At 47.7% G+C, this 13355-nt stretch overlaps 1 protein-coding gene across 1 annotated transcript; it reads left to right on the top strand.

Annotated features, from left to right (window-relative positions):
* The first annotated feature begins 377 nt into the window (after positions 1-377).
* On the top strand, positions 378-12237 carry LOC8036791 (coiled-coil domain-containing protein 148). Its single transcript, XM_042294287.1, has 8 exons — positions 378-685; positions 2528-2653; positions 4095-4427; positions 5062-5206; positions 6031-6310; positions 7045-7309; positions 11951-12122; positions 12223-12237. The coding sequence occupies exons 1-8, from the start codon at positions 378-380 to the stop codon at positions 12235-12237; spliced, it is 1644 nt and encodes a 547-aa protein (XP_042150221.1).
* Positions 12238-13355: the final 1118 nt, after the last annotated feature.

Genomic DNA, 13355 nt, shown 5'->3' with positions numbered 1-13355 from the left:
GGTGGAATTTATATTAGTGAAAAAAAAAAAAAAAATCTTAACAGCAAAAAATAGTAGATACTGTTTCCTTTCTTGGTGACAAGTTTTTATCGCTGAAATAGATTTTATAGGCGCCCACAATGTCATTTCTTCTTTTTCTTTGACGATATTAGCCTCTCAATTACCTTATGATCCAGATAACATATAGTGTTTTCACACTTCGCGTTCTATCTTAACCGCTAGCACCACATTATCATTGAATTCGGGCTTTCTGTGATGTATAGTTTATTAACCCGGGCAGAAAAACACAGTTCGCTTTTCTCGGGAACTTCCCATATACATTAATTAATTAACGCTCCTAAAAAAACGGGCTGTTTTCTTCTTTTTAGTTAATAAGCATGGATTTGGACGTCAGAAGAGAACAACACTTACCGAGGAAAAAAGGCAAACCGAGAAGAGCTCGCAAGCAGTCGACAACCAGCAAAGAACACGAGGCGGGTGACACCAAGGACGCCGATCGCAGCGAGCAGAGGACCGGGTCGGTTTCCGACGAGCAGACTTCGACGCCGACCGACAAGAATCAGGGTCCACCGAAAAACAAGGCGGCGTCTTTGATGCAGCAGCACCGCACTGCCTGGCAGAACGAATTCCAGAAACTGCGGGACGCCGAAGAAAAGCTCAAGAACGACATCGTCGACAAGCTTAGGTAAAGAAACTGATTGCCATTTCTTATCGGTGTCGTTGTCTGTGCTATGCGCCATTGCATTTTAACGTCACATGAGTATTTCTAATGGCAGTTCAATTCTCTAGTCTTGTATGACAGGTAAAAACTATGGTGACTCTTCCTGAACTCCTCTCTATATAATGTAGCTCTAACTTTGATGAACGAAGCTCGCCATACACAGACCACGCAGAGAAAGAGAGAGAGAGAGCAACATATATTTACCCTATAGTTGGATGGTGGAACTTCAACAAATATCAGCTGATAAAACGCCTTACAGTTCCTAGCATATTTGGATACTTAAGAATGTGCCCAATAAGCATCACCGTATTAGCCACGGTTTCGAATCCCTACGCGAACCGACCAGGCCCAGCTGGGGATTCGTATTATTACGCAGCAGCCTCGATAGCGGACCATTGGCGCATCGCGGATGAACAGCGGCTGGTGGTAATGAAGGTGTGTAAGGAGCTTCTGCGCATTTTTAACTTTCACCTGGTAATATACAGACTATAACCCACCACAGCCATAACTAATCCACAAAAAATCGCCATTCGTCCTATTCGCAACTCCAGCGGAATGCGTTTAATCCACTTTCCTTTGTTTCACATTTCGACCGCCAGGCTGCTCCAGTTTTTGCTGAACACTGGGAGCTCCCTGCTTCACTCGTTCGCGCCCTTTCCGCTGAGTGGCGAAGCTTCAGTTTCGAATAGTATAACGGCACGGTGGCTAGCCATTATGCCTTGTCGCTTAGCTGGTTGTTTCCCAATGGGCAATGAACTTTGGTTTGGCAGGTTGCGCCATCTTATGCGTGGTTTTATCAACTCTTGAGTCGGTCCGCAGCCGCAATCATGGGATCCGATCTCGAGCTCAAATCTCCGAGTGCCCTGGCAAATGCAGCGCGCGTGTCCGATCGTTCGGAGGCTTCCGAACGCTGCCCATTTTGGCCACCAGGCGCACTGACTAGGAGCCGACCGAGGCGCCTCCTGTTCACTGCCATGGGGCTATAGCGTGAAAATTCTAGCTGTTTCTCAAGCCTCGATAATTACCCCAGCCTCTTGTGACGCACTATAGATTGCGTTTTCAGTTCAGAGCTCAGACTCCCCCTCACCGTGCGTTCTGCTCAGCTCTTCTGACCTGAACAGGACTCGAACTTTGCTCGGATTCTGAGCTATCTCAAAACTCTATCGATATATATATATATATATTTTTTTTTTCATTCAGCATACAGTTTATTCGAGATCAAAGTAACTTGGTTATATTTTGACCCAAGGTAACTAACCACACATGCTCAGCCGAGACGATAGTTCCTCATTTAGTTCGGGGGCATTTCATAGAGCCAGAGGTCTCGATATTAATAAAGACGTTTTCACCTCTTGCACTTTATTATTTTAATGTCGCAGCAAAAGCGACTCCGAAACGTGCGTAACCAAATAAAAAAAAAAAAAAAAAAAAAAACGTGGTTCACGTTGTTGTTATTATGTGCTCACTTGCAGCAAAAATCCCAGCGTTACCGGCACACAAAACGGCATTCCTGAAGTAGCTCCGATATATAGTGCGTTTCAAAGCAATTACATAAAGCTTCCAGCTTTTATTTACTGCACACATGGGAGAAAACAGAACGAAAGGTTGTGTTCTTCAGGCGAGAGCCCCATTATCAAAAGTGGCGATACCGCGTGGCTCCAAATAAAATACCGCATAAAAAATCAAACACATCACGGTGTATTAACTTAGAAAGAATACCAACGCGCTCGTTGATCCAATGTTAAAAAAGTTACCATCACTTCAAGAAAAAAACAATCTATAATTTTTAAAAAATTTTATATTTAGGTATATATCTTCAAGAGGAACTTCTTCCGATGACGAAGCAGGCCAGTGTCTCGAAGATTGGATTGATTTCGAGCTTGAAAGAACGAAATTTGAAGACAATTCATCTTCAAGAATAGGACTATTCAGGTAAGTTTCTTCCCACATTTAACCCTTGGCCTGGAGTCGCGTCCTACTTACGTTCGCTTGTCCCGGGCATTCTATAATCGCGCCGCAGCCAATATTCAACCCTTTCCAAAATTGTGAAATTATGCATAGAGTATGCACAGCCGCCATTAGTTGGTCGTATCAAGGCCGGCGTGAAGCCCGTGATTGGTTCCGAGTTGCGCCGAGCACTGGCGCAGCACTTGTGTAGAATTCATTTCGATCCGAGTGCATTCCGAATGCTGACGAAGCGCTCGTATCCAATGCGTGCTCACAATGCATGACCAACTAATGGCGGCCGCACATAATCTATGCATCCTTTCGAAAAGGGTCTATACCGCGGCATTTGACGATAAGAACTCCCAAGAAAGGATCACGAAGGAAGATGCGGGCACATAATAGGCGACGCCCTGTGTTTCTTTAGTTGTCAGCGACCGTATAAGAGTTGAATGACTCACGTATAAGAGATGCAGTGTCGAAGGCAATTGGTTAGATACGTAAAACAAACAAGGAAGCTATGGACTTAGTTCGACGTGAGCGCGTTGGCGAAGTTAAAAAAACAGAAAGAATAAACATATATCTTTCGTGTTGTTCTGTCCGTCCCTATGTTTATTCTTTGTGTTCTTATGAAACTATGAAGGCTGCCGAAGAGAGAACGACAGTTAGGGCAAGCATCCAGTGGCATCACCAGGGTCAGCGGCACCTGGGGGCGGTGGCCCGCGGCGATACCAGCACATCCCAGTCATTTCTGTATTCAACAACTTACACCGTACTGAACTGGGGTGATAGATAAAACTTCCGTAAAAATTCGTCGGCCCTGTTAAAATTATAATAACAAACAATTACGTACTAATAAGGCAACAGGCAACACCCTGGAACGACCAGCTCACGACTCCACGGCGATACGACGCCATTCTCAGAACTACGCAGTTCATGTATACACATCCAGTACTCTGTGCAACTAGAGTGCCTTCATACACACGCGCGCTTTTCACCCTATGTGCAACTTTCTCTTTCTTTTTCAATTAGCGGATTTGTAGTTTTTTTTAGAAGACACAAAACAATAGGTTTCACCACGGTGGATGAGGAGAGAGGTGTATGAACGGCGCCGTCTCGCCACAGAACAAGTATGTCAAAGATTCGCTCCTATTTCTGACAAGCGCACCGTGAGATGGCACAGCATGACATGAGCTCGAGGAACTGTCCACATACGCGCAGACGTTTTCAAAGCCGCGAGACGCGCGACCGCACCTGTGCGCCGAGCCCCGATTCAACATTGCCCCATCGGTAGATGCGCGAAGCCCGAGTGGAATTCCGGCCCTTTCCTGGCCTTGTTCAAACACCTTTCTCTCCTTCCATCGTGAACCAATCTAAGCTTATATATATATATATTGGTAACAAGACCTCGCTCTTCTCTTACCTCCAGGCGCATCCTGTCCCAGCGGCTAGGGGACGACGAAGAGAGCCCCAGCGAAGAGGAACTCATCAGAGACCTTATCACCGTGCAGCAGGAATGCCGGCAGTTGACCGCTAACCTGAAGGCCGAGTACCTGGAAGCGGATGCCGCCGTAAACACGGCCTTCGGTGAATCCGCCCTGGTCAACGTCAAGTTCAGCTTCTCGCACAACGTGGACTCGGACTTTCAGAGCAGCTTTCGCGGCGAAGACCGTCTGCGGAGGAGCCTCTTGGCCGAACTCAAGCAGATCGACCACAAGTTTGAGACTAAGATCAAGGACATTGACAAGGCCCACAAACTCGAGTGAGTTCAATGATGATGATGATGATGAACATAATGATGATGCTCGAGCGGCTTTTCCCTTTGTATCAGCGAACTCGAAGAATCTTCGCCTCCAGCGCCATTGGTGGCCGAAATGGGAAACATCATATATGATCCCGTGGCCGATCGTTCGGTAGAATTGTGTCACACGTGTCTCCAATCAAATTAATGCACTACTATATATAAAAAAAAATTCTTCGGTTGAAGGTGGTCGCTCGCGGAAAACCGGCACTGTCAGTGCGACCATATAAATGGGGGTAACCGACATATTTGTCACGCCCCCGGTTTTAACTCTCAGCTGGTTTAAATTTCTGCAGAGAATTCTGAAGTAATACATGTTTAAGCTCGTAGCAGTGTAAAAACTGATACGTTTAGAGTAAACGGTACTTTCATATAAACGAAGAAATATAGAACACATTTTAAATTATGTAGTTTTTGTTTTATAGTAGTCGATATGCTCGAGGGGAATGTCATTAGTCCGCCATTGAAAATTGCACATTTCTACAGACTTTGACTCATACATGAAATCCTCGCTAAAGAGCCCAGTAGAAGACTCGCTAACTGGCATGACTTCAAATGAGTTATGAGAGTCCCATTTGTCCGTTCCCTCTGGCAGGGAGGAGCCGGCCGACTGGACCGAGGAAGACTACGCCGTGGTGCAGCACGTCCTGGAACAGTACCCGAGCCAGCTGGCAAACCGAAGGGCTCTCATCATGGACTGGCTGCGAAGGCACTACAAGAAGCGCTCCATACTCGACATCGTGAGTGCCTCTTGAGTGTCGCTTGTCCACCATCACGCCGCACGCACGTGATCCTTGATCTATTTCTTATTCTATCGAAAAGCGTGGGTATACAAGAAACTACACAAAAAGGGACATGAAAAAGCGACATGCAAGTGACATCGTCAGCGTCACGTCACGAGTGACATTACCACGTCACGTGACGAAGCTGTTGTGTCGCGTGACGTGTCACGCGACCATGTGACGTGATGGTGCATGGGGTATACAAGTCGTATTATACAGGAATTTTGTCAGGGATGACCAAAACAAAGCGGCAGGTTTTTTCCTTCAAGCGCGCATTCCAGCTGGAAGTAACCGCCGGGATGCTGCCCTCTGCCCTACCACGTATTGCTGAATCATTAAATTCTCAAGATGAACCATGCTGTCCCAGCTGCGAATAAAGCCGTCTGACTTGTCTTGACCGCGATCGATTGTCTACCTACCGCATAAATAACGTCTACAACACGGTCTAATCATTAACCTGCGACTCGATTGGGAAATGCATGAAGTTCTGAGTGAAGGTTCCTCACAAACCACATAGCCTTATCGGGTTTTTACCAGATATTCATGAGACATTGAAACTTACCGGGGGTGACCGCAAGAAAACGTGTTCCGTCAATAATTGTAAAAAAAAAAAAAAAGCTTTGTTAGAGATGGGAATAGAGCACCCCCATCGTGAATGCATGATTTGAGTTTCATGAGGTGTGACAGCACAATAGCTTGCAAGCACAACAGGAGAGTCAATGCAGGTAATTGGAGTATGATTTGGGTCAATGCTGAAGGAATTCTGTTCTGGTCATGTGCAGTCGGCCTACATGACGTGGTGCCAGAACCAGCGCTTCCACCGGGAAAAGGTGCAGTCCTGCCTCCAGGAGTGGGAGCGGGCGCGTGTCCAGTGGCTGGCGCGGGCCAAGCAGGCCTCCAAGGGGACCTCGCCGCTCCAGAGGAATCCGGCCAAGCTGAGGGTCCCGCCGCCCATCAGGTTAAAACCCAAAAAGGTGCATCCCAGTCGAATCGAGCCTGAGCCGCCGGATGAAGCGACGCCGCGACGGGAACCAGAATCAAGCGGCCGCGGGCCCCAACACAGTAAAATCAATCGATTAATAAATAAAATCGAATGGCTCCTCCAGTATAACCTTGTTTAACTCTTTCCCTTCAAACAGGGGAACTGTAAAAAAAAAAAAAAAAAAGTATGTCAGAGCAAGCGGAGATTTGCTCGAAATAATTCAGCCTTTGCTGGACGAACGACGAAACATTAATGGTCAGCAATATCGGCCCCTCTGGCTGCGTTCGTGATAACATTTTTGTCTCACAGAAGCTGTTAACTTGGCTGCGATTCATTTCAATACCGAGGAAGCTTAAATTACGTCACTTTTTTTTTTCAGTGGAATGTCGACGTTAGGTAACGTAAAAGGCCACAGAGTGGCCGCCCATAAACCAACTGCATTTCATCAGACTCCTTTCAATACATAGAACAATGGGTATTATCTGTTGGCAATTTATCGGACGAGCAGCGCCCGGACCTCGCGTTATTCGATAATCATTGACAGCTACGTTTTCGCCGTTCTTACCGTTACAGAACAATAGTTACGGAACGATAATCAGGTGCTCGGTGCACGCCCGCGTTTTTTTTGACTGTCAATGCCAAGCTGATTCCTCCTCTTTTCCTTTTTCTTTCTCTCCTCACCTGCCTGTCTTTTCCTCCCTGTTCCTTTTTCCCGCTTTCGCCTCTCTTCTTGGCTGCACCTCTCTTCGCCCTCGCACCCCTGTAAAGGCGTCGGCGGCGTCGGCCCCGCTAAAGTCCCTGGCTCCGCCAACAGCCGAGATCCCCAAGAAGACGCGGATCGTGCTGCCGGCCATCGTCCGCGCGCGCAAGGACGTCGGCCGGCCGCCCAAGAGCCAGCACATCGAGCAGGCGGAGAGGAAGATCCGCGAGCAGAACCACGAATGGCGCATGCGGTCCCTCTCCACCGTCTGCGAGCTCGAAGGCCTGCGGATGCAGGCCAACGAGCCTCAGCGCCACGACGACCCCGAGGAACAGGCGGAACAGGTGGCCAAACTGCGCCGAAGACTCGACATGGAAAGGTAGAGTCCCCTGTCCTGCCAGAACACTATACATGGCTTGCACGTGACGCCATCGTGCCGATACTGGTGGTCATGCCTACTTAAAGTTCTTGCCGAGAACACAAAAAAGAAGAAAAAAAGAATCCGCGTAGTGCGAAATGTATGCTGCAGAAAGTACGCGCTCAACAGCAGGGCCACCACAATGGCAGCCATGACGTCAGTGCGCAAATATAGTCGCTCGAAACATACTTATGGAGCTCTTGAGTAGCTGGACACCATCCGACGACTCCATCGATTTCCACTGAGTGGAATCATCGAAGGTGAACCAACACTCGATAACACTCAATGACACCGTCAAGCTACATCGATGGAGTCATCGATGACACCCAATGACCCGTCATTTTTTCTGCAACATATATATAGTGCAGGAGGCACGCCTCTACCAATAGACCCTTTGCAAAACGTACAGCGCCACGACGGCAAGGAATTTTGGGAACCCTTGGTGCAGATCACGCGCTTTCTCGTTACGCCTCTGCGACTGCGCGCTATCCGCCATCCCGCCCATCCGCATAGTCAGGGATGGGCAAAATACATGCAAATATGTATCGAAATACAAATACGAAATACTTTGTCAAAAATGTATTTAATTACAAATCTAATTACATTTCCAAAAAAACATTTCATTAAAAGATACAAATACAACCAAATGTATTTGGTCTCCCTCCAAATACTTTCCCAATTACATTCCTCAAAATTTGCGTCAGCAACTTCAGGGCACCTGCAACGGGTTTCTGGGTATCTCATTTCGATTTTACATCGCACACACGAGAGTTAGTGTGCGAGGTTCTAGTAACGTAATAGAAATATAATCACAAAAAAATGTAATCAGCTTGGACGTAGTAGGTGAAAAAAGTACAGAGCTTCAAGCAGCTTTTTTTGTCGATTACATTTTGGTATCGACCAACAAAGATCCGAGACGACTAAGACGCGCAGCACTAGCTAGAGAATTTTTTTATTGTTGCAACTCGCACCAGTTACGAAAATCTGGACGACCCGAGCATTTAGAATGTTCCAGGTAAACATATGGATGGAAATCAGGCTGGAAAGCATCACAAGTTGTCACAGGCACTTATTTAGCCAGTCTGCCTGTGAACGTCGATTTCGTCACTATTCTTGCCCTGGACTAGCATCGTAAACACAAAGTCAATAAACGCTTGTGCTTGATTGAGAGACACTGCATTCGGTGCAGAACGTAGTTTTCTTCCTGCTCTGGACAGTGACAATAAACTCGAGGGATGCATTTTCGCCCGCAAAATTAGTATTTAAATACACACGTCAAATACATTACCCAATTTGTAATTAAATACAAATGCAAAATACACATAGTATTTAAAATATGTATTTCAAATACTTGTATTTGAAATACTGCCCATCCCTGAGTAGAGTTGTACGTCGTTGGCGGCGTACCGTATCTGTGGCAGCGTAAAGGCATCCCGACAAGTGAACTTATCTTAATACGTTATTCGTCGTAACTTACCTTCACGTATTGAAGTGTCACCGAATCCACTTATTTTGCACCGCAGCCGTTGCAGGTTTCGACCAGGTTCAACAAAGCGTTGGTGCAGCAGACGACAGAGCCGGTACAGAGGAGAGGGATGAGCAGAGAAAGGGGCAGCCTAGAGCCACTAAATGAGCTGCGCTTAGAGTATCGGCACTCCGTTCCCCGACATTGTTGTGGGATCCGCCATTTTGGCTCGTATGCAGAGCAGACGCAACTGCCGATCGTCATGGTTCAAAAGTGCGACTTCCTCAGCATTAGATTCGGTGTTAGAAAGGTCGTGTAACATTGCTTTGCTCTGTCGCGAACTGTTTAAATATTTGTGGAGGGTGGAAAAGCGCTTCCTGTGATTTCAGATAAAGCTTCAGATAACTGGCAACCATGATTTTAAGACACAATATGGCCAAGTGTCGTTACTCTGAAGCGTAGCTTATTTAGTGGCACTAGGGCAGCCGTTTGCTCGTCGCTCGCCCGAATCGGCTGCTCAAAAGTCGTTGCCGTGGTAACCTGCGCCTCCTCGCGTACGCCACGTGGTCACGTGGTAGCGGGAGGAGGCGCGTACCGAGGACTCCCATTATTCGTCGCGCGGCGCGCGCGGGCTTCTGGGATTTTCGCAAAGGGTCTATTGCCAAGCAGTAAGAAAAATTCAGAGTGTCTCTTATGTTATCCCTAAGACGACTTGAAGGCCAAGCGCCGATCTTGATGGTAGCAAACCTCCGAAGACAGCGCGCTCTCTGACGACGAACTTTTGGCACGTCGCACGCCCGCTCTTCACTGATGCTTGAGGGAGAGTATCCTCCTCTCCCTCTGGGTTTGCGCCGCACGCGCGCCTCCGCCGATTCTGGCTCAAGTAACGTAATTTCGTGGTCCATTGGCGAACTGTGGATTTTGGTACCTTTCGTGTCGTCGACGTGTTTTCGCTCAAGGACTTTGAAGGTCGACTGAACGATGAGACATTTAAGGCTTTCGCCTTAATAAAGGAGCTTGTCAACATAGCCACAATTGAAAGCGGACGTCTGTAGTTTGTGAGTGGAATGAGTTCGTTCTTCATTGCATATATTATGTGTCCAAATAGATAAATGGTTTTGACCCATTTTAGAGCGCAGCTCTTAGGGGCCTGTTTTCAGCCTGAGCGGCGTCGCCGTCGGCGCCGCCGTAACCGCGCGTTGCATGCAACTCAGAGGAGATGCAACAGGTTGCATGCAACCTGAGATGCAGCAACATAGGTAGATGCAACAGGTTGCATGCAACCTGAGATGTTACATTTCAGAAAAGATGCAACAAGTTGCATGCAACCTGAGATGCAGCAATTCAGAGGAGATGCAACAGGTTGCATGCAGCAGGTCACGTGACTCCTTAGGTCATGTGACCCCCAGGTCACGTGACCATCGTCACTGATGACGTCATCAGTGACGATCCGGTGCATTATGGGAAATGACGTCATCAGTGACGTCACTGATGACGTCACCGGCATCCTCATCGTCAGCATCATCGGTGATGACGTCATCAGTGACGTCACTTAGGACGTCACCGGCATCCGCATCGTCATCGTCATCATCACTGATGGCGTCATCGGTATCCGCATCGTCATCGTCACTGATGACGTCATCGGCATCGTCACGTGACCCCCAAGGTCACGTGATCCACCCACCCCCCGTACCCTGCCCTCCTCCTCCTCAAGAGCTGCGCTCCAATTCGGCGTTACAAGGAGTTGTAAACGGCTTTCACTTTTAGAGCGCAGCTCTTAGGGGCCCGTTTCCGGCTTGAGCGGCGTCGGCGTCGCCGTCGGCGTCGGCGTCGGCGTAACCGCGCGGTGCATCATGGAAAATGTCCCATAATGCACCGCGCGAGCCCCCCACCGGGGTCACGTGACCTCGTGGGGGGCACGTGACCCCCCCGAGGTCACGTGACCCCGGTGCATCATGGGAAATGTCCCATAATGCACCGCGCGAGCCCCCCACCGGGGTCACGTGACCTCGTGGGGGGCACGTGACCCCCCCCCGAGGTCACGTGACCCCCGCCGATGTTGCGTGACCCCCCAATGACGTCATCGTCACTGATGACGTCACCGGCATCCACATCGTCATCGTCATCATCACTGATGACGTCACCGGCATCCGCATCGTCATCATCACTGATGACGTTACCGACATCCGTATCGTCATCGTCATCATCACTGATGACGTCATCAGAGACGTCACTGATGTCGTCACCGGCATCCACATCGTCACTGATGACGTCACCGGCATCCACATCGTCATCATCACTGATGACATCACCGGCATCCACATCGTCATCGTCATCATCACTGATGACGTCACCGGCATCCGCATCGTCATCGCCATCATCACTGATGACGTTACCGACATCCGCATCGTCATCATCACTGATGACGTCATCAGTGACGTCACTGATGTCGTCACCGGCATCCACATCGTCATCGTCACTGATGACGTCACCGGCATCCGCATCGTCATCATCACTGATGACGTCACCGGCATCCGCATCGTCATCATCACTGATGACGTTACCGACATCCGCATCGTCATCATCACTGATGACGTCATCAGTGACGTCACTAATGACGTCATCGGTACCCGCATCGTCATTGATGACGTCATCAGTGACGTCAGTGATGACATCATCGGCATTGGGGGTCACGTGACCCCCCTGGTTAGTTTGACCCCCCCCAGTGCCCTTCCCTCCTCCTCCTCAAGAGCTGCGCTCTAATTCGGCGTTACAGGGAGTTGTAAGCAGCTTTCATTTTTTTAACAATATTTTAATGGTGTTTTCGATAATCCGTGGGCGCGCCGCTCAGTGTTGGCGCGCCCACGGATTTAAAAAACAAAACAAAAACAAAAAAACCACTGTTACCGTTATTTATAAATTAAAAGTAACGTGTTACTTTTTACCGGTAACGGTAACGCATTCCTTTATTTCGAGGTAACGTAGGTCGGTAACGTGTCCCTTTATTTTGCAAGTATTTCGTTAAAATTTTTCGGTAACGCCTACAATACTGGTGTCGTCCCTTATAATTGAACACTTTTAAAATGCTGTGTTATCTTTGAACTAGTTCAAAATTATATTTCGTGCTATTTTTTTAGGGTAAAATTCCGACAGGAGCTAGCCATCAAGAAGCAGTGGGACCGAATGAGGGCAGAGCAGAAGAAACAAGAGGAGTCCAAAAACCAGAGGCTAAAATTGCAGGCAAGTTGCAGTTGCATAGCAAAAGTTGACATTTCCCTTATCTTCAATGTCAGTCCTTGTAGTTACAACGTAAGTTTAAAAAGAAAAACTCCATCTCTATTGGGTAGAAACTGTTTAAATTACAGTGAATGATTCCTAAGGCCATCACTGGACCTGCGCCCCATTTCAGCCATGGAAACAATGAACATCCTTATACTGGCCGTTCTTGTTTCACTGAGTTTTGAATGAAGAAAAATACGCATCGATCTGTGAAAATTTTGTCAGGGTACAGGCGAAGCTAGTGAATATTAACCATGTTGAACTAACTTGAGACAGGGGAAGAAGAGACGTATCGAAATTCAGAAGATAAAACAGGACGATGTCTCAAACAGAAAATAGACAGGACGACGTCTCAATCTCAGTCAATCTGTATTTGAATGACGAACGAGACATGATCGCGGTCCGCACAGATGATGCGACTTCTCCCAACTTTGAGCACATTATCGCAGCTTGGTAGGATGACAACAAATTTATTACCTGAAGCGTGTTTTACGAGTAGAAGGAATTATTGCCACGAATGCAGGTGTATATATTTATTACAAATCGCACACGATTTACGTATCCCAGGTGACTTGGCGTCAGTTACCTTTAGTCTTCGCTGTGCTCGAAGCTTCAGTAAAGCGGAAGTTCCGTTTTTCTCCACACCACACGTTGTGAGGCGCCATTCAAATCGTGCGAGTCGTGCATGAGAGCGTACTCTGCTAAATCCTTCGCTTGTCAGAGCGCTCACTCAGACAAGGAACACACTTTTGACCACGTGACCGCGTTCGCGATTCCTACAAGACTGCAAAGAATGTATCTTTCTCATTGTTCGAGAGCGAAGAAAACAGTCGGTGGGGTTCTTTCTCCCGCAGGTCAGACAGCCGTGTCCGTCGTTGCGTCGACCTCAGACAACGCGCGTGTACTTGTTCTCGGTTTTCGGCACCTGAAAGGAACGGACGAATCCCGGAGAAAAGCTCACCGGAGAAAAGCTCACCGGAGAAAAGCTCACCGGAGAAAAGCTCACCGGAAATAAGCTCACCGGAGAAAAGCTCGCCGCGAAACCGCCGGATGCGGAGAAAAGCTCACCGGCCATTGAGCGTATGCGAAGAAAAGCTCACATTTTTTTTCCTTCATTTTATATGGAGGCTGTTGGATCATGCGTAACATATATATCAATTTATTATCATTAAAATTCATCAGCTTTGTAGAAAAGAGTATCTTTTTTTGTAATATTTGTTAAGCTTATTGTGTATATTGCCTCCAATTTAATAATTGCGGGCG

This window comes from Ixodes scapularis, unplaced genomic scaffold (genome assembly GCF_016920785.2).
Source record: "Ixodes scapularis isolate PalLabHiFi unplaced genomic scaffold, ASM1692078v2 PGA_scaffold5__190_contigs__length_132052651, whole genome shotgun sequence".
Taxonomy (NCBI): Eukaryota; Metazoa; Arthropoda; class Arachnida; order Ixodida; family Ixodidae; genus Ixodes; species Ixodes scapularis.
Note: the sequence above shows the minus strand (reverse complement) of the source record. Positions and strands in the feature narration are given on the sequence as shown.

Coding starts and splice junctions, on each gene's coding strand:
- LOC8036791 (XM_042294287.1), top strand. CDS start 378: ATGGATTTGGACGTCAGAAGAGAACAACACTTACCGAGGAAAAAAGGC. Junction 6,311..7,044: donor CGGCCGCGGGCCCCAACACA/GTAAAATCAATC, acceptor CTCCGCCAACAG/CCGAGATCCCCAAGAAGACG. Junction 7,310..11,950: donor CGAAGACTCGACATGGAAAG/GTAGAGTCCCCT, acceptor CTATTTTTTTAG/GGTAAAATTCCGACAGGAGC.